Here is a 25,847-nt window from a genome sequence, read left to right on the forward strand (position 1 = left end):
GCGGCTTCTGTAAAGAAATGTAGTGCACTGGCGTGAGGAAAGGTATTTTTTGCGTTACAGAAACATCGTATCTTACACATTGCCTAATTAAGCTATGTGCATGCATGGTGGTAAGAATAGAATAGCTTCATAAGCTGTACTTCACATTAAAAGTACAGAGGATATGGAAAGCAGACAACCAATCTGAAGGAACGCATTTGTTAAAAATGAGAAGTTTGTTGAAACAGAATATTAATACAAATGATACGAAATCTCTTTCGCGTTTATTTGCTTGAAGTGTAGTCTTGTATGGAAGTGACACGAGGACGATTAGCAGTTCAGGTAAGATGAGAAAGGAAGTTTTGAAACGCGATGCTACAAGAGAATGTGGAAGGTTTGCTAGGAAGGTAACATATCTGATAAAGAGGTACTGAGTCGAACTGGATAGAGAAGGAATTTATGGCTCAACTTGACCTAAAGAAGGTATCGATTGATGAGATACATCGTGAGGCATTAACAAATACTCAGTTTATGTATGAACGGTAAAAACTGTAGAAAAAGACCAAGGCTTGACTACAATAAGCAGGTTCAAATGGTTGTATGTTAGTGTAGATATACAGAGATGACCAGACTTGCACAAGACAGAGCTACATCAAACCAATCTTCAGACTGAAGTCTGCAGCAATAGTGGAGAAATTTGGGAGCTCACACAGCCTACATTGTTGCCAAATTTCCAACAATGACATCGCTGAATGCTTCATCCAATGTTGCCAGATAACATCTCCACCATTCCTCCATGCCTCTTGCACCACAGTGAACATATACCAACTGCGCTATACAAAGACAGCGGGAAATTCAAAAATTGGCGAAAAATTCAAAAAATCCCAGTGCGGTAGACCTAGCCCAATCGTCCTAAGTATAGAATCCAAGATGATGGACGTGTGGATGCTGACACATCCTGCATGGTTGCAAAGTCATATGTGCATAAGAATCTGAACGTGCTCAAGTGTCTTTGGGTAAGATTGCACGTTGTACTCGGTTCATTCCCAAGCCTCTTAACCAGCTTCGACAGAAAGGTGTCAAGTTTGTCTGGTCTGTGGTTTGTCAATAGGATTTTGAGTCTTCCAAGCAGCGTTTGTGCTCCACTCCCTGTCTGGCTTGCTTTAACTAGCTAAACGTTTGACCCTGCCCTGTGACGCATCCCAGTATGGTAGTGGTGCCTTCCTGTCCCATCAGAACCTGAATGGCACCGAATAGCCCATCACTTGACATAGAAGATGCTTTGTACTGCAGAACGCAATCACCCACAGACGGAAAAGGAGGCGCTTTATTCCTGTGTTTGGCGAGATTCCTCCTCATCAGCACAAGCCATTAGTTTCGTTATTTGGCCCTCATTACAAACTGCCAGATCAGACTGACCACCCATCATAGTATCACTGTTTCATTCATTACTTCTTCATTCCAATGCTGATGCACTTTAATGGCTGCTGAAAAGGCTTGATCCAAAGTTGAACTGCTAAGAGGCTGTCATGTCCGCATTGGATGACACCTTCGAGAAAATCCTGTCAGATTTTCCATTTATGGCATGAGGAATCGTGATAGCCAAGACTACTGGCCTGATTTTCTGGAAACTCGTTTCAGCATTCCAGATGGGTTGGCTGAAAGCGTCTCTTTGGGTGCATATCCAGTGTGGCATAAATTCTTCTATCTATGGGGTTCTCCTGTTTACCACAAGGGAGAAATGCTTTCTACTGATTGTCTCCCTGCATTCTCCAGTTGCTTCAAGCATCACATTGATATGTGGCTAGGATTAAGGCGTTGGCACGACCATCACATATGCTGGCTGGTTATCGATCGTGGCATTGAACGTCTAGTATGGGCTTTTGGGGTTCGTACACAGAACAATGCCGCAGTAGCATGCCAGCTTTCTCCATGCCCAGTTCTGGGGCACTCTCGGGAGACGGTGTACATCAATTTTGTGGTTTCATTTCTGAGCAGCATGTTCTTGTTGTTGGTTAATTCATTGTACATAATCAAGCTATTGTCCACACTCTGCCACCATTTGCTATTGAGGGATTCCTAGGATAGTAAGCAATTTTTATCACTGAAGTTTGAAGACTTTTGGATCTTCAGTGGTATGCAGCATCTGACTATACCACCCCATTCCCCAACTTCTAACTCAGGTTTGCATCATGTTGTGTGTACATCCCAGATTATGATGAAAAGACAATGTCTGCCTCTTCCCATGATAATGCATCGAATTTTCTGGCTATGTACCTGGTGATGTCAGTCATTGGGTATAGTCCAGCGGAGCCTTTGCATGGGCGCCCGCTGCAAGGCCTGCTGGATTAGTTGCACCCTGAGTCGCATGCCAATGACCAATTTGGCGCCGGCCGCGGTGGTCTCGCGGTTCTAGGCGCGCAGTCCGGAACCGTGCGACTGCTACGGTCGCAGGTTCGAATCCTGCCTCGGGCTTGGATGTGTGTGATGTCCTTAGGTTAGTTAGGTTTAAGTAGTTCTAAGATCTAGGGGACTAATGACCACAGCAGTTGAGTCCCATAGTGCTCAGAGCCATTTGAACCATTTGAACCAATTTGGCCAGCCGCATTTTCCTCTTGGAACTGCCATTTGGACCACTTTCTCTGAGTGGAGGCTGCGAGGTGCTGTGGTGGGCTACAAAAATCGGCAGTTGGTTATGGTTGATGTCCATGGGGAGCAGCTGACGTATCAAGCCAAACAGTTGCCTCCACTCCATGCTGGAGCGTCGTCTTGCGGACTCCCGTCGACCGAGCGGCAGGGTTGACCAAAGCGTTGTTTCTAGAGTGGAAACCTACTTGCAGCAATGTGCTTCCTCAAAGTCACCCCCTCTGTACCCTATAGCGTCCTCTCGTCACCAGCAGACTCAGGCCCTAGTGTGTCTCGCACCTCGACCAGCTGTGGTAAAGCTCCTGGATTTCGATATCTCACCCCTTGCCTCTCCTCACACCTATTGACGATGGAGGTGGTCCCATTCCCACTGCCACCAATGGAGCCCGCCGTGGCCGCAGACCCCATGTGCTTCCTCCCTTTCTGTGAAGCAGGAAATGTCGGTATTGCCTTCTTCGGTGGTCAGTCAACTGCTGGGTCCTTTAGCTCTCTCTCCGATTCTGTGTCGGAAGTCGCGGCCCAAGCCTAGTCATTTTCACACCTACGTGATCTTTCCAAGTGAGGAGGCATTCAGCATCCCCGCCAGCAGCCGTCCTGATGGAGGCAGATAAGTTGGCATGGATAGAACAGGGGAGTAGTTAAGAAATTTTCTAGGAAGGACGCATTCATCGCGTCATATGGGCTGACCTATTGGCAAAAGTGATTACTTGCGAGCGGCAGTAAACGGAGCAGGCCTGCGATCCTGACTTCTACCTAGCCCTGCACTCATGCTGAGAGTTGTGTTCTCAGTCTTTAGCCGCCTACACCACCACGTGCTGAGTATACTGTTCTGCACTTGCCTATGCGAGTTCTGACGCTCCGCTTCCCGTAGTTCAATACAGACAGCGAGTTGGTTCCACTTAGACGTATCTGTTCTCCGGTTGTTATCAGATAACTGTCAGCCTGTGAAGTAGGAACGTTGACCGTGTTGAGTAGTGGCGGTGTCATACCTTCTGCAGATACTAAAAACAGTTGTAGAACGGTAGTCAGCGAAAAGTGTTTCTTGGAGGGTGACACAGATTGCAGAGAAGAAGGAAAATAGTAGTAATAGTTCTGATAAGTGGCATTAATAGCAAATGAATTATCACGTTAAGAGTGTCACGTTTAGGCGTGAAGGTGCCAAGAGGGAAGATCACGCCCTTAGGATCCCTATAACCGTTGGAACAACGTCAATGAACATCAGTCCCGAGTTAGACGATATGTGAGCTAGCAGATCGTTTGATAGCAACACTGAACACTTGTTAGAACTCACAGCATGGACGTGTCGGTGATTTAACGTTGTTCTTCAGTTTTTTTCCGTTTTTATCGTAAAATCAACCGTAAAGTATTGCACTGGTCTGCTGGAATTATTAGTTAAAATGGTGTGTGAATTCCTAAGGGACCAAATTGATGAGATCATCGGTCGCTAGACTTACTCACTACTTAAACTAACTAAAACTAACTTATGCTAAGAACAAGACACACACCCATTCCCGAGGGAGGACTCGAACCTCCGGCGGGAGGGTCCGCGCAATCCGTGACATGAGTCCTCAAACGGCGCGGCCACTTTACGCGGCGTTAGTAGCCAAATTTGGAAATTAATGTATATATAAAAATGAACGGATGACGTGATAAAGGAACTACTTACACCCTCAATAAATTGATAAAAAGTGTCTGACTGTTACATTTTCATAGTTTCATATACTTTATTCTTTCGAAATTGTACAGAAAGGATCCCTGAGTATAACAACTGAACTATATTTGTCTTCTTGTGTATAACCAAATATGAATGCATTGTAATCAGTTCTTTTCAGTTCTGTACATGAGATTATGTGATGAAACTTAGGCCTGTTATTTATGCTGTTGTTGCTTTTGCAGTTTAAAACTTTTTAAACATAAATTGGTTTTGTGTTACACACACCAGACATCATAATCATTATTACAGGCATTTGTCATAGGCTGTAGCAATAGTCTTTCACTGAAATATAGCTAGCTATAGTGTTGCAGACATTAATCAAACGAAACTGTCTGGTGTCAGATGCCTTTTCAAGTCTCAGACTGAACCCTGTTCCCGTTTATGGGATATACCAAGTGGTCTGAGATGGGAATAGTAATCTACATTGAGCAGGGTGGTTTGCTAGGGTAGTCCGTGCAGATGTGCACAGCCACTGTTCCAGGGCGGCGTAGTGGTTGGTGCACCTGCCTAATGTGCAGGAGACCCAGGTTCGAATCCCCAACTTCCTAAAAATTTTCGTTCATTGGTTCAGTCTGTACACAGACATCATACATGTGTTAGACTTTAAGAGGTCTCTAGAAACGGATAATAGCACTATATTAAAGCATCTGCGCCTGGATTTCAGTCAGGACCGATCGTTTCATTCGATGGTAAGGTGCTATTCCAAGGCAGTTGGAGAGTCTCTGCAATGCTGTCGAGCTTCTAGGTAGTATTAAATGTCCTGAGGAATGGAAATTTTCACTGAGGTGGGAGGTGTGCTAAGGTAGTCTCTGCAGTTGTGCGATGCTACTTAGCCACAGAGGCTTAATGGTTTACACATTTGCCTGGTCAGCAGGAAACCTGGGTTTAAATCGCGACCTTGGCACAAATTTCCATTCTTCGCATCAGTCTGGATATATACATTACATACATTAGACAACATCATCATTATTACAGGGATATGTGGTAGGCCATTGGAATAGTTTTTTGTAGAAGTTTTTAGATGATCCATCACTAAAGTGGGCGTGGGACTGAGGCCTGTCATAAACTTGTAGAAATAAGGAAGACCAACGGTTGTACTTTTTATTAACTATATGAATTACGTGACTAGTTTCGTCACTACATTAATATATGCTTCAGGCACCTACGCAAACTGAATGGTGATATCCAACCCTTAGTGCGTTAGGACAGTTACCATGTGTATTCACTGATGCCAGGGATTTCAGTTTACACTATGCGTGCACTCCAGCTCTGTAACAACTGTTTACTGTACAACCGCTTTCAAGTTCTACTATTTAGCTTCTTACCGTCAAGTAGAAAATTTAGCTCATATTGTTGCTCTTCCGAGTCCATAGTTTTGCTAACTAATTCCAGCAAACTTTGCACAATATTATTTCACTTTGCAAAATGAAAAAAGCGCAGATAAATATTTGTATTTCTCTTGTCACTAAACAACTTGTATTCCGCCATGGTGCCACTGTTAGGTATGTCAATGCTGGAACTCAACAGAAGTAAATACTGTGGTTTGTTCGTTTCATCGCCAGCTTTAAGCATAAGTTCTGAATTACATTCATACACAACTACCAGAGCCAGTTCCCTTCATCACCAATCGATCAGTCTGGCTGGAAAATAAATTAAATAATGTACACTCTCAATAAAATAAAACAAAGGAAAAAGAAAACGCTGCACCACGAAAGAATTATCTAAATAGGACGGAAGTCGGTAGATGTGATGTAAATGTACACACAAATGATTACAGTGTCAGAAAAGCTGGTTGACTTATTCAAAAGAAAGACCTTCACAAATCGAACTAATCAGTTACGTTGACCACCTCTGGCCCTAATATAAGCAGTATTCTGCTTGGCATTGGGCGATACAGTGGTTGGATTTCCTCCTGAGGGACATCGTGCCACATCCCTAGACAGTGGAGGGCCCTGCCCATAATGTTCTACATGTTCTCTGTTGGGAAGCGATCCGGCGGCTCTGCTGACTATGGTAGGATTTGGAAAACATGAAGACAAGCACTAGAAACTCTCGCCCTGTGCGGGCGGGCATTTTATTTTCTTGCTGCAACCTAAGCCTAGGATGGCATACAATGTAGGTCAACAAAAGTGGATGAAGAGTATCGTCGACGTAACGCAGTACTGTAAGGATGCCGCAGATGACAACCAGAGGAGTCCTGCTGGGAAAAGAAGTGGCACCCCAGACCATCACATCTGGTTGTTAGGCCTTATGGCGGACGACAGTCAGGTTGGTATCCCACCACTGTATGGTGCGTCTCCAGACAAGTCTTGGGCTTGGAATCTCATTGACAGGATAGAACTATCTTCAGTGATGAGTCCCACTTCGAACTGAGCCCAACTGACCAGCGAACCTTACCTTGGCCAGCAAGTTTGTCTGATCTCTTCCCAATTGAGAACGTTTGGAGAATTACAGGCAGGGCCCTCCAACTATCTCGGGATTTTGACGATCTAAAGTAACAATTGGACAGAACTCAACACGATATCGCTCAGGGGACATCCAACAACTCAATCAATGTCAAGCCGAATAAGTGCTTGCATATCGGCCGGACGTGGAGCAACCCGTTACTGACTTGCTCAATTTGTAAAGCTCTTCCTCTTGAATAAATCATCCAGTTTCTCTGACTTCCGACCCACTCGAATAATTCCAACGTGTCGTTGTTGGCCACTTATTTTTTTCTTGGAGTTTACAACTCATTTTAATCAACAATATCAGTCAGTGCCTTTTAATTCTGACTCATTGATAAATAAATCTATTTTTTTATAGTGGAGGTGACATCATGACCTCCATGACCTTTGGCTCCGCGCCAGAAGAAGACAAGCTTGTGCAGCGTCGAAATCCGTTGAACTTTAACGACACAATTCTGGTTAACACTTCATATGCATAGAAATGTCAAGCATTGTAGTATTGGCCGCTCTCTGTAGGGTTTCAACGACGCTGCCTACGGTGCTGTACTTCGAGTTGCCGACTGTCCAGAGCCGCGCCTCTTTCTGCCTGTGCAGGACGAGAAGAGCGCGGCGCCGCGGCAGCAGGCCTCTCCAGACAGGCTGTCCGTCACTTTCGGCGGCGGCGAGGAGGCCGTCTTCTCGCCGGGCTCTCCGCCAGCCGCCGCCATGGACAAGGTTCGCTTCCCGGGGGACGCCGCGCCACCACCTGTCCCCGCTGGTGCGTACCTCACTCTCATAGCGTACCTACCTCTCATGTCCAAGAGCTAAGTAGCTTCCTATCTGAGGACCAAATGCCTTATGTGAGTGGAGTGTGTTCAAAAAGCACGACTATTTCGTAATTCAACGTCTTGTATTAGTCCGATTCACGCGACTTTTTCTTTTTAGTTGTGTTGTGCAACGTCAGGAAAGTACCTGTCCAGTTGGGAGATTCCATTGTCACAGGTGGGGGAGTTGCATTCAGTTTTTCAACAGTTGAAAAGTAAAATGAGAAATGGTATAGAACTAAATTATAAATTCATTGGTGATGGTTTGCATAGTCGGTTTACCGTCCCTTCGAATCCGAATATCATGTGTGTACAAGTGAGTAGTAGTTGTTGTTGTTGTGGTCTTCAGTCTTGAGATTGGTTTGATGCAACTCTCCATGCTACTCTATCCTGTACAAGCTTCTTCATCTCCCAATACATACTGCAGCCTACATCCTTCTGAATCTGTTTAGTGTATTCATCTCTTTGTCTCTTTAAAGCCTTGTCACGCACAGGACAGCAAATTGACAGAACACTAAATGCCACCTACACTTAGAAGAACTCTGTGAATTATGCATTTAATTTCTTTTAAACATCGAATTCTCAGTAATAAAACAACTTTAAAATATTGTACGTGGCTGAAGCAGCAACTGTAGGAGGAAATCTTTTTCTAGAAATATTAAACAGCGATCAGTTTCAAAATGGAATGTTTATCAGTACCCCTTTACTATGGTTTCAACGTTTATTAAAACGTCTTGCTCAGAAGGAAATATTGAAAACTTGATTAATTTTAATTTTAATAATCAACTGTCTCAGCTGCACCGTCTACCTAGAATTTAACTAGGTTCCAGTCGGGATAACCCGAACTTCTTCAGAATACAGTAACTACCGTTTGTCCATAGTGGGCATCGTCAAGCTAAAACTACAAATCCATAAATTATCTTAAGAGTGTAAAACTTATCTGGAACTGCCTCGGCCCCACTTCGCGGACCTTCTGAAGAATGTCGGGTTATCTCGACTGGAATCTAGGTAAATTCTAGGTAAACGGTGCAACTGAGGCTGTTGATTATTATAATTAAAATTAACGTTTACACAGTTGCTGACAGGACCGTGAAATGTTGAAGATATTACAACTTGATTTCATGTTTGGTGGAGGTAGGTTAAAATGTAGCTGAAAGGTGTCAGTTAAACACAAAACTTCACCTCAATAATAATTAAAACATGCACAACATGACTGTTGTCATTTGGTATTTCCTCACTAATGACTGCTAGTGTATCAATTATTATAGAGGTGACTCTTGTACTTGACTAATACCTATCAGCCATATTTTAACGTGCCTCTGCCACAACATGTAATCCAGTTGTCAATATTTCCTTCTGAAGAAGACTTTTTTATAAACTTTGAAACCATGGTAAAGTTGTTTTTAAGAAATAATTTTGGAACTCATTGGTTGTTTGCTATTTCTACTAGAATAAAACACTTCTCTATGTGATGAAAATCAATAAACATAACGTTATTAATATTTACTTACAAAAGTTGCAAACAGAAGACCGTCACTAGTGGGACAAGGAATTGTCACCGGGGTGAATCGTGGGAAGCTATTAGTTAAAATTAATTTTATTATATCAGTTTACATATCAATCGGTATTAAACATGTTTAGCCCTCACTTCTTATTTAAATAACGTGATAAGAAAGTTTTGTTACCCATAAATAAGACAGACTTTTTAAGTCCTGAGAAAATATCACTTTGTAAGAACTATGCAGTGAACTACTCATCCACTTTCAGATATGGCTAAAGTTCCTGGAATCTCATAATATAAGGTGTTAATAAAATGTTTAATATGTGGATCAGGAGCAACTTGTTCAAATTCATTGTAGGGTACATTCTTTTCGTCGACCTTGAACGCCTTCTTTCAGTTCCCCAAAGATCTCACACATGTAACCTACATTTCTCCATTTTCTTCAACAGCTCTCTCTGCAATTGCAGCATTCCCCTATTTAGCTGATTTCCATCTTGTAGTTTGAAACTCCACAAAAATAAATGTTCTTGACATGATCTTTCTCAAAGGTGTTTCTGAGCCTATATCTTCTTTCGGATTATGTATCTGCAGGTCTTTCGGGTATGATTATTGACCACTCAGCACTCTGAGCGCTATGGGACCCAACTTCTGAGGTCATTAGTCCCCTAGAACTTAGAACTAGTTAAACCTAACTAACCTAAGGCCATCACACACGTCCGTGCCCGAGGCAGGATTCGCACCGTAGCGGTCTCGCGGTTCCAGACTGCGGCGCCTAGAACCACATGCCACTTCGGCCGGCTGTCTAATTCATGTTATGTTTCTGCAAGCTAACTCTTTTCCCAGTTGCTGGATCCAAAATAGTCGCCATGCCAGGTAATTACATGCTGATTTTATAAACCGTGAAAAAGTTTTGTATTTTCAGCAGATGATCATCTGCAAGTTTAAGACATGTTTCTTATCTACTAACAAAATCTGGTTTGCTACCTTTTCCGGCAGGTTTTCACATAAGAGCTCCTTTTATGACTGCACATTTTTTGGGGGGCTGGAAGGAAAACACCTTTACCCAAGAAACTGAGACTGAAGACATTTATATGAACTTTTGTAAGAAGCGCAGGTTTCAAACTCATTCTCAATCGATACAGATTTATTTTACGATTGTACTTTCTTTTCTTTTCACAACTTGACGATAAGAAGGGACCGGTTGGTAGGACATGTTCTGAGGCATCAAGGGATCCATAAATTTAGCATTGGAGGGCAGCGTGGTGAGTAAAAGTCGTAGAGGGAGACCAAGAGATGAATACACTAAGCAGATTCAGAAGGATGTAGGTTTCAGTAGGTACTGGAAGATGAAGAAACTTGCACAGGATAGGGTAGCATGGAGAGCTGCATCAAACCAGTCTCAGGACTGAAGACCACAACAACAACAAACAACTTTCTTTTCCTTTAAGCTTGCTTCTTACGATGTCCAATTAAACATTTTTCACAGGAGGATGCCTTTATCTTCATATTTTCCAGTCTTTTTCTATCTGTTCTCTTTCTTTCCTTTATGGGTGTTGTATTTCCTGGCACCTTTCAGCAACTTTTCTTGAACTTTTCTTATATGCTCTGCTGAAACTGTGTTCCATATTTTCTGAATGAATAATGAGTTAGTAATAGTGTAAACCATTAAGGCACCAGGTATACCAACCAACAAAACTTTAAAAAATGGCTCTGAGCACTATGGGACTTAACATCTTAGGTCATCAGTCCCCTAGAACTTAGAACTACTTAGACCTAAATAACCTAAGGATATCGCACACATCCATGCCCGAGGCAGGATTCGAACCTGCGACCGTAGCAGTCCCGCGGTTCCGGACTGAGGGCATAGAACCGCGAGACCACCGCTGCCGGCTAACAAAACTTTAAATCGACAAGAAGTCTTACGTGACCTAGATTTTAATAACAAACTAAAAACTGTGAGGCTACGACGCTTATCACTTCCAACAGTTATACATGGTGATTAGTGTAGTAGACTTTGTTTTGTTTGTTATAAGATGTTTTCTTGCTTTTCCTTATTCCTTACCTAAAATAAACAGAATGATTGTAATTGGTGAGATACAGAGAAAAGTTGTCCATGGATGGGACACGAAATGCAGTGTCATTTTTGTAAATAAACTGTATACCTAAATCGTGCCTTTCTTTAAAAACTGAAGTTTATCTGAAAGATGAGCTTCTGTTCTTGAAACTTAACTAAAACAATAACAACTCCAGCAACAATAACAATACATGCAACGTAAGTTTAAATAACTGCCAATATGAAAAGCAAATCTATTGTCCTGCATCCTTATCTGGATAAGTCCCAATTTTGTTCATCTGTATATCCTCAAGTAATTTTGTAACTCTGATAATTTTTTCAGAACAGTAAAATTTGACTTTTGTAGATTCAGAAAATTATGACACAAATTAAATTTAAAAAACTTTTAAAAAGTCGCAGGTGCAGATTAGCACCCATTACGAAAGGTGGCCTTTTCGAAACAAGCTCCTTGCATGCATCGCAGAATTGCACCATGCTCTGCGTAGGTCACTTCTTGATCACAGACAGGCGTTCACGATGTGCCTCTCACTGCTTGAGGTGCTCACATTTGCCAGAAACAAGAAGTACCAGTATATCTTACTACGAGACCAAAAGCTTTGATGAATGCTGGCCAATAGGAACGCTAGGTGTCAGACCTCGTTTGGGATCCAACATGCTTTGGAGCGGAAGGCTGTCACGTCTGTCCTCCCGGCCCAGTATGCTGTAGCATACTTCTGATATTTGCCTTTTAATAAGATGGACGCTTTCGACTAGCAACGTTCCGTTTCAACGTGAGACTGCAACTAACTGCAAGCATTGCAATAGCTTTCACATGATTGCGAGCTACGATAATATTCAACTTCGGCAAAGCCGTGTCTTTAACCATTGTCTTTCAATGTAGATATCACGTGCCGAATATCTGGTTTTTGTACACCTTAACAATTGATACGGATCACGTGCTGATGTCAGTCCAGCTCTGTGCTTGGCATCTGTAAATTCAAGTGACTTACAAATATTTTTTTCCAACAGCGGCAATGTTTTCAGACTATTTGTAATAGATGCTATTTCTTTTGTGCCTCTGAGATGTTGTTCGGAAGGGATACTAGATACTCTGGCTCGATGTTCATTCTTCGCCGTCATGGCGAAATTGAACGCATAATCTACATATACCTGGTACTAAATTTCTGTTACATTTCATATCCGCGAATTCATTAATTTATACCGACTCATGGAATACCAATTTCCACCAAGTGTATTTGCCTTGACGGAACTCTGAAGTATTTTCAGGGAGCGGAGTGTTTCCTACATTTGAACATGAGCAAGGGCTACATTGGACATGCTTTCCCTAATAGTATTTTTTCTTTTGTAAAAGATTTTCAACACAGCAGGTAAGTTGACGCTAGTGTATTTTCACCGAGATTTCCTGCGGCTGAGAACACCTAGTTGAAAATCATTGTACTCAACACACATGCTAAGTGTTCACAGCTTATTACGCAACAAAAACTTTTGTCATTGCACAAAACGGAATTATAAAGTAGAATTTAACAGACTTCGTAAATTTTCCTAATAAAACTTATGTATATTTGTTGTTTTTAACTAAACGTGGACTAGTTTCCAATATTTAACTTCGTTTATCTGTTTTTGTCGTCCTGGACAAAGCAAGTGGTGTAATTATGAAAACGCTGTCTGATTAAATGAGTCACCAAAACTATCTGAAACAGTGTAAACGTATACCCAGTCCTCAATTAGATTCTAGCAAATTAATTAGAAAACCAAAACTCTAAACTAAATTAGCTGTTCTGTGGAACTCTGTATTATGCAGTGCAGTGAGCAGAGATACAATTCGTGACTTCACAGTACGTGACGTACGGTTTCAGTACACGAAGATAACAGAATAAAAATGCTAATACGATCTGAAATATAATTTTGAAAGAATAGATAACCCAAAATGTTTCAATAAATATTTCTTATAACTGACTAAATACATTTCCAAACACAGCGTGATACACAAGCAAATGTAACACTGCACTGTGAGAATAAAACAGTCTACAAAAGAAATGAGGTCTGAAATAAACTTTACCTAACCTGACACTAACGTTAATTTTGAAATGCAAACACATGAGTGTGAATGACCTTATTATCTTAACTGTAAATGATCTTGCTGTATTGTGAATGCGATGTAGCTGGCCGTAACAGATTTTATTGTTTTCCCTTGGCAATGAATGAAAATTGTGATGAACATAGAAAATACACCGCAGCAGGAAACCAGCTGACTACGAAAGAAAGGCTTGCGTAGTGCATTGCAAGGATGTGCAACTACGCTAAACAGATCATGCTTCGATCACTGTGTTCCGAAAAGTGCAGCGCGGCAACACATATAATCAGAAAATAAACTTCCGTGAGGAGACGTTGGTGGAGTTTAAACTTGCTAAATGATTGAAAAGACACTTACCTTTTTAGAGAACCATATAGTGAATACTAAACTCACTGTCTATTACAATCACTTTTACAAAAATTACTTGTTATTAAGAATTTTGACTCTGCCATGAAATTAAATATTTAAATGGCAAAGAGTCGTAAATCTGTATCTTCTGAGTGCAAGCCATGTGAACAAATAACTATCCTTAATCACGCCTGAACAATGAAACTAAACCGAACCAATAAAGAAAAATCCCACTAAAACATTTCATTTTCCAAGCATATTGTAAATCACGCGCAACCGAGCAGTGCAGCAACCACATTACAAAGAAATATTCTCTGTTCAAATTAATGTTTACCAAATCATATTTCCAAAATTCAACATCAACTGTATCTTTACCTCTGTGTTCTGCAAGCTATTTCCAAATCGCTGAGTAGCACGACGAACACCCGACTCACTCACTAGCTTCTCTTACAATGCTACAGCAACGACTGTAGTATTAGCAACCAAAGATCACATTGTTTGTACTCAGAAACTCTGTGGCGTAACATATCAACTATTGAAAACCTGTATTTGAATTATATCCAATATCAGACATGAAATATGGTACATCGAATGAAAATAGAGCTTACATCACCATTCCTGAAAACCATAATAAGGTAGAAATCTTTCAACTCTGAAGTTTTGCGGCATGTCGTTAACTGTTCATGTACATGTTCAATGTTCAGCTGAGTAATTTCTGAGTCACTTTCCTTCCTTTCGTTGAACTGTGTGTGAGCATTCCATCTCCTACCACTAATAGTCAGATCGCGTTATCATTAGGTCACATTTATTGTCTGGGTGTGTATTTCGGAGGATAAACTGTATTCATTAGTCTGTATTAACACTTTAGTATAGTTTTCAAAGGAGTGACAGCCTCCAAGTGTTATTCATATCGGATATTTAGTCTGTCAGAAGATTACGTGTGTTTTGGTTGTATCGGTGATCATTCATTCAGTATAAAAACTGATAAAAGAATTTGTATTAAGTTGTACTAAGAACGGAATAAACTGCAGCAACGTTTCGTAAATGTTAATATTGCTTTCGGTAACACTACCGTAAAACAAATGTTTACGAGTGGTACAAATGTTTCGAAAAAGGCCGCGAAGACGTTGAAGAGGCGAGCACCCTTGTGGAAAGATTGAAAGGAATGTTTCTGAAAGATCGCCGAATAACAATCGCAGAAGTCATTGATGATGTTCACGTGTCAATAGGCTCATGCTCTGAAACGTCTTTGGATATTTTAGGTATGAAACTTGCGACGGTAATTTACTTTACAAAATCGTTGAATTTCGAAGAAAATAGCGGCGAAGGTGTGTTGCTGAGGAGTCGCTAATGAAGTAACCAATAAAGACGACCCACTGAAACGTGTAGTAAAACGTGATGAAACATGGTTTACGGATATGACGTCAGAATGAACCTCCGGTCGTCCCAGTGGAAGCATTTTCTTCGATTTTAACGACGTTGTGGACTTTGAGCTCTTTCCACAACGTCGAACATGAATAAGGAGTACTACTGAAAGTTTTATTTAGATCCCACTTTGCTATGTATATGTCGAAGTTAAACAAATGAAAGTGTGCGCCTGCTATGAACTATGCTTGAAGCCTACTGCTTAATCATAGTGACTTACTGAAACTTATGTCTAGGATAACTCCTGCCCTGAATTATATTGAAGTTAATCTGACTCTTACAGGAAAATCATTGAAATACATATGACTGATACCCTAATCTGACTTGAAGTCAGCGTTACCTGAAGGCACAAATTGTTCCTTGAAACACTTTGATTTTAACAGGAATTTACTGACAGAATTGTGTCTTGATGGGCCTGTGATTATGCGCAACAGACGTTCTTTGTGCTCTGTCTGCTCTGTATCACGTACATTGTACGTCGACAAGCTTATTAGGAACTCTCCGAGAGTAAAAGGTGCACGAGAAGGAATTATGTGAATGGGACAGAAGTAGGTAGATGTAATGTATGCCGCGCGGGGCAACCGAGCAGTCTCAGGCGTATTGTCACGGTCCGCTCGGATTCCCCCTCCGGAGGTTTGAATCCTCCCTCGGGCATGGGAGTGTTTGCCATCCTTAGAGTAAGTTAGTTTAAGTTAGATTAAGTAGTGTGTAAGCATAGGGACCGATGACCTCAGCAGTTTTGACCCATAAGACCTTACCACAAATTTCCAAATGTAATGTACATCTACAAACAAAGGAACACTAATAGCTTCAAAAAAAGATGGACGATTTATTCAATAGAAAGACATGTACAAACTGAGAAGTCAACAACATGTTGGTCCAACTCTGCGCTTATGCAAGCAGTTAATCAGCTTGATATCGTCTGATACAGTTGGTGGATGTCTTCTTGACGGATATTTTGCCAAACTCTGTACAATTGGCGTGTTAGATCGCTAAAATCTTGAGACCGTTTGAGGACCCTGCCCACAACGCTCCAAACGTTCTCTTTTGGGGAAGATTCGGTAACATTTCTGACCAAGGTAAGGTTTGGCACGCACGAAGACAAGGAGTAGAAACTCGGAACGCGTGGGGGCGGGCATTACGTAGCTGAAATCCAAGCCCAGGATGGCATGCCTTGACGTACAACAAAACAGGGCGTAGATTATCGTCGACGTACAGCTGTGCTGCAAGGGTGCCGCGGAGGACAACCAAAGGGGACCTGCTATGTAAATAAATGGCATCCCAGACCATGTCTCCTAGTTAACAGGCCGTATGGCGGGAGATAGTCAGCCTGGTATCCCACAGTTGTTTGGAGCATCTCCAGACACGTCTTTGGTCTGGAATGTCACTGCCTGGAGTGGCATTGCCTTAGTGACGAGTCCCACTTCGAACTGAGTCAAAATGACTAGCGAGAATGTGTGGAGACGCCCCAGACAACTGGGTGGTACCTATATATTAACCTGACCGTAGCCTGACAGCTAGAAGTGATGGTCTGAACCGCCCTTTAGTTGTCATCCACGTCAGCGTAACAGCACAGTGGTACGTCGACGATATTCTACGCCCCGTTTTGTTACCCTTCATGGCAAGACATCCTGGGCTAACATACCAGCAAGATTATGCCCACCCGCAAACGGCGTGCTGTTAGCAAAGGCACTCGCGTTGGTCGTCTGCTACCATAGCCCATTAATGCCAAATTTCGCCGTTACGGATACGTTAGTCGTACGCTCCATACTTCTGCGGTTATTTAACACAGTGTACTTGTCTGTTAGCACTGACACTACCCACGCAAACACCGCTGCTCTCGATCGTGAAGTGAAGGCTATCGGCAAATGCATTGTCAGTTTTGAGAGGTAGGGCCTGAAATTTGGTATTCTCGGCACACTCTTGACAACTTGGATCTCGGAATATTGAACTCCCTAACGATTTCCGAGATGGAATGTCCCATGCGTCTAGCTTCCAACTACCACTCCACGTTCAAAGTCTGTTAATTACCGTCGTGCGGCCGTAATCACGTCGGAAACTTTTCATATGAATCACCTGAGTCAAATGACAGCTCCTCCAATACACTGCTCTTTTGTACCTTCTCCACACGATACTACCGTCATCTATAAATGTGCATATCGCTTTAAAGGACTTTTTTCACCTCATTGTATGCCATACTATTGTGCGCGTCACTCTGCCCGCAACGACTGTGTCTCGAACTTCTTTCTCCACGGATTCGCACGTTGCCAGATTGCCTTTTGGGTTCCGTCACTTGGTGTCGTGATGATGACACCACGTTTCACCTCTATTGCTGACGGTGTTCACAAAATTATCAACTTTAACCTTACACTGATTCTGTAAATCCCGACAAATTTCCATTTGCTGATGTTTTTGATCTTGTGTAACTTTTTGCAGGACCCATCTCACACACACTTTGCGATAACCTACGTGTGTAACATCTTGTCTATGACACAAGAGGCCTAATTCAGCTGTGCGCGTAATTCGTTTTTCGTAATCTGCCGATCATCACGACTGAGTTGATCGAAACGCTGTTCATTATGACGACAGCCGAGGGACGTCTACTGATTGACATCCTTTTCGCTGTTAATAAAACGCAGTACTCGCAGATTCAAATTACTCACCTCTACTGCTCGACTCCTTTCACCTTTACCATGTGTCGATGGATTTTAATTGGTGCTGTTTGTTCCGCAACGATGAATTCAACGGCATACTTATGTTTCATAAGCACCTCGATGTCAGACACCATTCTGGTACTCTCCCCTGCTGCAGCTGTCTGTTGCAGGACAACGATACCAACAGTGCATAAGCATGAAGATTCAAAAATAGTACAACGCGAATATAAGCTATACTACTGCAAGACAAGATAAAACAACAAAATTATTTCTATTGAACAACTAAACAAAAAAAAATCCAATACACAGTGTCAAAACAAAGAAATAGGAAGCACTAGTTGGGGATGTCTCCTGTAGATGACTGATCTTCCGTTTGTGAATGGAACAGCAACAAACAATAGTATGTATATTCTGTCGTCAGTTACGAAACTGATTATTAGTATATTTTCAGTGCAAAAGTTACCTCTCTGAAACTTTGTTTGGCAGACAAATTACTCTAGGTTACTGTTATGATACGAGTCGGTAACCGTTATATTCCGAGGAGCCAAATGTTACGTCCTCGCTGCTAATGATAAATGAGCAGAAGATTGACACCGTCCCGCATTGCCGTTAAATGAAAAAAAATACGAGAATACGAGCATACGGAGTATCTGAGCAGACCTGCGATTGCCTTCAAGACTTCCTTGCAGATAGATCAAGACGTCGCTCTTAAAGGAACTAATCCGACAGATGTAAAGGTAATACCCGGAGTACCACAGGGAAGTGTGGTCGGAGCGTTGCTGTTTCAGTATATATAAATGATGTAGTAGAAAGCATCGGATGCTCTTTAAGGCTATTCGCAGATGACGCAGTTGCCTATACTAAAGTAGCAACGCCAGAAGATAGTAAGGATTTGCAGAGTGACCTGCAGAGAACTGATGAATGTTGTAGGCTCTGGCAGTTGACCCTGAACGTAAAAAAAAACTTAACATATTGGGCATACACAGGAAAAGAAATCCACTACTGTACAGCTACACTACAGATGACAAACAGCTGGAGACATCGCCTGCCGAAAACATCTAGGCGTAACTATCAAGAACGACCTTAAGTGGAATGACCATACAAAACAGATAGTGGGAAAGCAGACAGCAGACTCAGATTCATCGGAAGATTCTGAAGGAAATGTAACTCACCCACGAAAGAAGTGGTTTATAAGCACCACGAAAGAAGTGGTTTATAAGGCGCTTGTTCGCCCGATTCTTGAGTAATGTTCGTCTATCTGGGATACCTATCAGGTAGGACTGATAGAGGAGATAGAGAAGATCCAAGGAAGAGCGGCGTGTTTCGTCACGAGATAGTTTAGCTGGCGAGAGAGGGTTACGTTACGGAGATGATAAACAAACTCTACTGGCAGACGTTAGAAGAGAGGTGTTGTGCATCACGGAGAGATTTACTACTGAAATTTCGGGACAGAACTTTTCGAGAGGAGTCAGACAACATATTACTTCCCGCCGCATACATCTCCCGTTTTAGCACACTGGACTCGTATTCGGGAGGACGACGGTTCAATCCAGTCTCCAGCCATCCTGATTTAGGATGGAGAACATCACCGGACTTAATTCGACTACATTCCATTATCTTCGTTTTGATTTCTTGATGTTCATCTTATATCCTCTTTTCAAGACACTGTCCATTCCATTCAACTGCTTTTCCAAGTCCTTTGCTGTCTCTGACAGAATTACAATGTCATCGGCGAACCTCAAACTTTTTATTTCTTCTCCATGGATTTTAATACCTACTCTGAATTTTTCTTTTGTTACCTTTAGTGCTTGCAGATTGAATAACATCGGGGAGAGGCTACAACCCTGTCTTACTCCCTTCGCAACCACTGATTCCCTTTCATGTCCCTCGACTCTTATAACTGCCATCTGGGTTGTGTACAAATTGTAAATAGCCTTTCGCTCCCTGTATTTTACCCTTGCCACCTGTAGAATTCGAAAGAGAGTATTCCAGTCAACATTGTCACAAGCTTTCTCTAAGTCTACAAATGCTAGAAACGTAGGTTTGCCTTTCCTTAAGCTTTCTTCTAAGATAAGTCGTAAGGTCAGTACTGCCTCACGTGTTCCGGTATTTCTACAGAATCAAAACTGATCTTCCCCGAGGTCGGCTTCTACTAGTTTTTCCATTCGTCTGTAAAGTATTCGTGTTAGTATTTTGCAGCTGTGGCTTATTAAACTGCTTGTTCGGTAATTTTCACATCTGTCATCACCTGCTTTCTTTGCGATTGGAATTATTATATTCTTCTTGAAGTCTGGGGTATTTCGCCTGTTTCATACATCCTGCTCACCACATGGTAGAGTATTGTTAGGACTGGCTTTCCCAAGGCCGTCAGTAGTTCCAATGGAATGTTGTCTACTCCGGGGTCCTGTTTCGACACAGGTCTTTCAGTGCTCTGTCAAACTCTTCACGCAGTATCGTATCTCCCATTTCATCTTCATCTACAGCCTCCTCCATTTCCATAATATTGTCCTCAAGTACATCGCCCTTGTATAGACTCTCTATATACTACTTCCACCTTTTTGATTTCCCTTCTTTGCTTAGAACTGGGTTTCCATCTGAGCTCCTGATATTCATACAAGTGGTTCTCTTTTCTCCAAAGGTCTCTTTAATTTTCCTGTAGGCAGTATCTATCTTACCCCTAGTGAGATAAGCCTCTACATCCTTACATTTGTCCTCTAGCCATCCCTGCTTAGCCATTTTGCACTTCCTGTCGATCTCATTTTTGAGACGTTTGTATTCCTTTTGCCTGCTTCATTTACTGCATTTTCATATTTTCTATTTTCATCAATTAAATTCAATATTTTTTCTGTTACCCAAAGATTTCTACTAGCCCTCGTCTTTTTACCTACTTGATCCTCTGCTGCCTTCACTTCTTCATCCCTCAAAGCTACCCATTCTTCTTCTACTGTATTTCTTTCCCCCATTTCTGTCTATTGTTCCGTTATGCTCTCCCTGAAACTATGTACAACCTCTGCTTCTTTGAGTTTACCCAGGTCCCATCTCCTTAAATTCCCACCTTTTTGCAGTTTCTTCAGTTTTAATCTACAGGTCATAATCAATAGATTGTGGTCAGAGTCCACATCTGCCCCTGGAAAAGTCTTACAATTTAAAACCTGGTTCCTAAATCTCTGTCTTACCATTATACACTCCTGGAAATGGAAAAAAGAACACGTTGACACCGGTGTGTCAGACCCACCATACTTGCTCCGGACACTGCGAGAGGGCTGTACAAGCAATGATCACACGCACGGCACAGCGGACACACCAGGAACCGCGGTGTTGGCCGCCGAATGGCGCTAGCTGCGCAGCATTTGTGCACCGCCGCCGTCAGTGTCAGCCAGTTTGCCGTGGCATACGGAGCTCCATCGCAGTCTTTAACACTGGTAGCATGCCGCGACAGCGTGGACGTGAACCGTATGTGCAGCTGACGGACTTTGAGCGAGGGCGTATAGTGGGCATGCGGGAGGCCGGGTGGACATACCGCCGAATTGCTAAACACGTGGGGCGTGAGGTCTCCACAGTACATCGATGTTGTCGCCAGTGGTCGGCGGAAGATGCACGTGCCCGTCGACCTGGGACCGGACCGCAGCGACGCACGGATGCACGCCAAGACCGTAGGATCCTACGCAGTGCCGTAGGGGACTGCGCCGCCACTTCCCAGCAAATTAGGGACACTGTTGCTCCTGGGGTATCGGCGAGGACCATTCGCAACCGTCTCCATGAAGCTGGGCTACGGTCCCGCACACCGTTAGGCCGTCTTCCGCTCACGCCCCAACATCGTGCAGCCCGCCTCCAGTGGTGTCGCGACAGGTGTGAATGGAGGAACGAATGGAGACGTTTCGTCTTCAGCGATGAGAGTCGCTTCTGCCTTGGTGCCAATGATGGTCGTATGCGTGTCTGGCGCCGTGCAGGTGAGCGCCACAATCAGGACTGCATACGACCGAGGCACACAGGGCCAACACCCGGCATCATGGTGTGGGGAGCGATCTCCTACACTGGCCGTACACCTCTGGTGATCGTCGAGGGGACACTGAATAGTGCACGGTACATCCAAACCGTCATCGAACCCATCGTTCTACCATTCCTAGACCGGCAAGGGAACTTGCTGTTCCAACAGGACAATGCACGTCCGCATGTATCCCGTGCCACCCAACGTGCTCTAGAAGGTGTAAGTCAACTACCCTGGCCAGCAAGATCTCCGGATCTGTCCCCCATTGAGCATGTTTGGGACTGGATGAAGCGTCGTCTCACGCGGTCTGCACGTCCAGCACGAACGCTGGTCCAACTGAGGCGCCAGGTGGAAATGGCATGGCAAGCCGTTCCACAGGTCTACATCCAGCATCTCTACGATCGTCTCCATGGGAGAATAGCAGCCTGCATTGCTGCGAAAGGTGGATATACACTGTACTAGTGCCGACATTGTGCATGCTCTGTTGCCTGTGTCTATGTGCCTGTGGTTCTGTCAGTGTGATCATGTGATGTATCTGACTCCAGGAATGTGTCAATAAAGTTTCCCCTTCCTGGGACAATGAATTCACGGTGTTCTTATTTCAATTTCCAGGAGTGTATGATCTGTCTGATACCTTTTAGTATCTCCAGGGTTCTTCCATGTATACAACCTTCTTCCATGATTCTTAAACCAAGTGTTAGCTATGATTAAGTTGTGCTCTGTGCAAAATTCTACCAGGCGGCTTCCTCTTTCATTTCTTAGCCCCAATCCATATTCACCTTCTACGTTTCCTTCTCTCCCTTTTCCTACACTCGAATTCCAGTCACCGATTACTATTAAATTTTCATCTCCCTTCACTATCTGAATAATTTCTTTTATTTCATCATACATTTCTTCAATTTCTTCGTCATCTACAGATCTAGTTGGCATATAAACTTGTACTACTGTAGTAGGTGTGGGCTTCGTATCTATCTTGGCCACAATAATGTGTTCACTATGCTGTTTGTAGTAGCTTACCCGCATTCCTATTTTCCTATTCATTATTAAACCTACTCCTACATTAGCCCTATTTGATTTTGAGTTTATAACCCTGTAGTCACCTGACCAGAAGTCTTGTTCCTCCTGCCACCGAACTTCACTAATTCCCACTATATATAACTTTAACCTATCCATTTCTCTTTTTAAATTTTCTAACCTACCTGCCCGATTAAGGGATCTGGCATTCCACGCTCCGATCCGTAGAACGCCAGTTTTATTTTTCCTCGGTAGTCCCCGCCCAGAGATCCGAATGGGGGACTATTTTACCTGACAACGGCAGAGAATAGAAGCTTTCGAAATGTGGTGCTACAGAAGAATGCTGAAGATTAGATGGGTAGATCACATAACTAATGAGGAAGTATTGAATAGGATTGGGGAGAAGAGACGTTTGTGGCACAACTTGACCAGAAGAAGGGATCTGTTGGTAGGACATGTTCTGAGGCATCAAGGGATCACCAATTTAGTATTGGAGGGCAGCGTGGAGGGTAAAAATCGTAGAGGGTGACCAAGAGATGAATACAGTAAGCAGATTCAGAAGGATGTAGGTTGCAGTATGTACTGGGAGATGAAGAAGCTTGCACAGGATAGAGTAGCACGGAGAGCTGCATCAAACCAGTCTCAGGACTGAAGACCTCAACAACAACAATGTTAGTCAAATATTTTTATACGCTAAAGGCAAAGATTTATTCTTCACAGCCGTTTAAGCTTAGAAGCAGCAGGAAGAAGACGCAATACTGAAAAGGATATTCTACTGCAGTTTCGCGCTTGTAGTGTAGTACAGTTTGTCGAAATCACCTGCGTGATAAATAATCTACCTTCTTGGAGTGAAGAAGATTTGAGTAATGTGGCGAAACGCTGTAATGGTCAGAGGAATTCAATGAAGATGAATGAGTAGAATGGATCTTTACCTTGTAACCAGATCTTTAGCGGATTTGTTAGACTGTGTAGGCCCAAACGGTGGTTACTTGAAGATTGTTCACTTTAAAACGTGTTTACCCTTTTTGGAAGAAAAAACAGCAAAAGTTACAACCGAACCAAAGTAGAATAACATTTCCTATCTGGTGATTCCTTCATTTATTTAGTTACCTATTTATGAACAGTTTCAATAAGTCTTTACATTCGTATCTTGTAACGTTCGTTACAACAATCAAGTGTCATCCTGACTCCTTCAGTTGTTTCTGTTGGCTTGATATTGTGATAACAGCTTAGTAAACCAGTTGTAAACCAGTAAGCTAGACTTGTCTTTACAAGTAAATGAACCAGTTCCAAAGTACAGTCATGAGTCACCTCTCCTATCCATGGTGCGTCATCTTATCTATCCTACGAGGACAGTTAGCAAAATTCACTCTTTTTAGGTACCGTTTAAAATTCCAACTCCATTGATGCGTTTACAGAAGCGATCTTTTCCTCAAAGGCCAGAAATTTGTACCGAACATTTCGCAAAGATTTATACTTTTACATATTCACTTTTACGGAATTTAGACAACGTTTTCGAAATATGCGTCATCTTTCCTCGTTTCTGCCTATACCCAGCTACACTTTTAAAATAGTTCACTGGCACAGTACTTTTCATAACACTTGCCATAACACAGGGCCGTTTGTTGCCGCATTATTTTGCAGGCAGCACAAAAAGCGCGGATGCGATTCGAAATGAATTTTTGGTTAGTAGAATCACTCTCCGCAGGATTTTACGATAGTGCAGAATGGAAAACAGGTTTCGCAGTAAATCAATACAGCACAATTGAACCATAAAAGCAGTTCTCGATTAAAACAGGGTGGCACAGATGCTACGACAAACTAAACGTCGCAGCACCCCGCTCACTGCTACTGATGCTTGCCAAGTAGGCAACAATGTACCTCAAACATCGACAACAATGGGCCTCAGAACGCGAGTTTTTGCAGCTGGCGCCCGTACAAATAGTGGAACAAACTAAAGCGCAAAACTGACTTTATGTTTACAAAGGAAAAAGGACTTGATCCCGCAGAACGGAAGAAGTGAGTGACTTGCGGAATAAAGTCAGCCTACTTTCTCATTTAAACAGGCATAGATGAGCCACCACAGGATTTCTGCACTAAAAATTTGAATATGGTGTAGGAAGTTAACGATCGATTATCGGAGGAATTGGTGTAATACTGGTGAAGTTGTGCAAGATTCAAAACAGCAGCTGCAGCTGGGTCGTTACATCATGTATGGCGGCTTTTCTCCTCGCTTCTATAGGTTACGGAGTAGTTCCTGCCCGTACCCAACAATCCGACGCTGGCGCGCACCTGTGCTGCAGTTAAGTATATGACCCACCGTGCTGCAGTTGACCGTAAAAGCGGCCGAGAAGGAATTAATGTCTGTGAAACTTACCGCAATCCCGCACCGTTTCTTATTTGGCACAGTCATTATGCATTTAGAGAGAGTGTCATTTCCTATTCCTGCAATTTTACAGTTCACTGCCAAAACTTGGTCCACGATGCAACAAACAGTGTGTTTCAGAATAACAAAGTAAACCTCTGAGGTTAAGGAGTATGCGCAAGAGCATACATAAGTGGCTTTTGCCACTTTTCGGATTATTAATGTTTCAACATTAGATTTTTTACAAAACACGTAAGTTCACTTTATGGAAATTCTTGAATGAGTAATCGCACTGAGCAGAACAAGTATACCGTTAACGATATGTAAGAACACAGTCACGTAGGATTATAATGTTACCATTGAATAATTTTTCTGGAAAAAGTTGAAAAGGTTTTCTTTATTTCTTATCCGCTCTTACATCGTTTTGCAGCTTCGTTTCGCCGAAAACACAGTTATCATTCAGTATGGTCAAAACGGAAATTCTTAAAGACTGGAGTAGTGTGATCGTTGTCCAAGTCGTTCAATGAAATACGTAACCGTTTCCGCACATAATTTTAAAATTTCTTCAAACATTTAACCAGACCATCCTCCCAGGTATTGTATGTTGATGGCTCCACCTAGTGTCCGGGAAGCTCGAAAATAGGTCAGAGTGGTGTATTTGAACCAGTTATCATCTATGGTCATCAGTCCCGTAGAACTTAAACTACTTAAACCTAACTAACCTAAGGACAACACACAACACCTGGCCATCACGAGGCAGAGATAATCCCTGACCCCTCCGGGAATCGAACCCGGGAACCCGGGCGGGGGGAAGC

The 25,847-nt window shown here is 42.6% G+C and overlaps 1 protein-coding gene across 1 annotated transcript in view; it reads left to right on the plus strand.

Annotated features, from left to right (window-relative positions):
* The first annotated feature begins 2,974 nt into the window (after positions 1 to 2,974).
* LOC126267693 (transmembrane channel-like protein) overlaps positions 2,975 to 25,847 on the plus strand; it is a 269,360-nt gene continuing 246,487 nt past the window's right edge. The window contains exons 1-2 of the mRNA XM_049972995.1: positions 2,975 to 3,064; positions 7,303 to 7,518. Coding sequence (XP_049828952.1) covers positions 2,975 to 3,064; positions 7,303 to 7,518 — 306 coding nt within the window. The remainder of the gene's footprint in view (positions 3,065 to 7,302; positions 7,519 to 25,847) is intronic.

The sequence above is a fragment of the Schistocerca gregaria genome, chromosome 4 (genome assembly GCF_023897955.1).
Source record: "Schistocerca gregaria isolate iqSchGreg1 chromosome 4, iqSchGreg1.2, whole genome shotgun sequence".
NCBI lineage: Eukaryota > Metazoa > Arthropoda > Insecta > Orthoptera > Acrididae > Schistocerca > Schistocerca gregaria.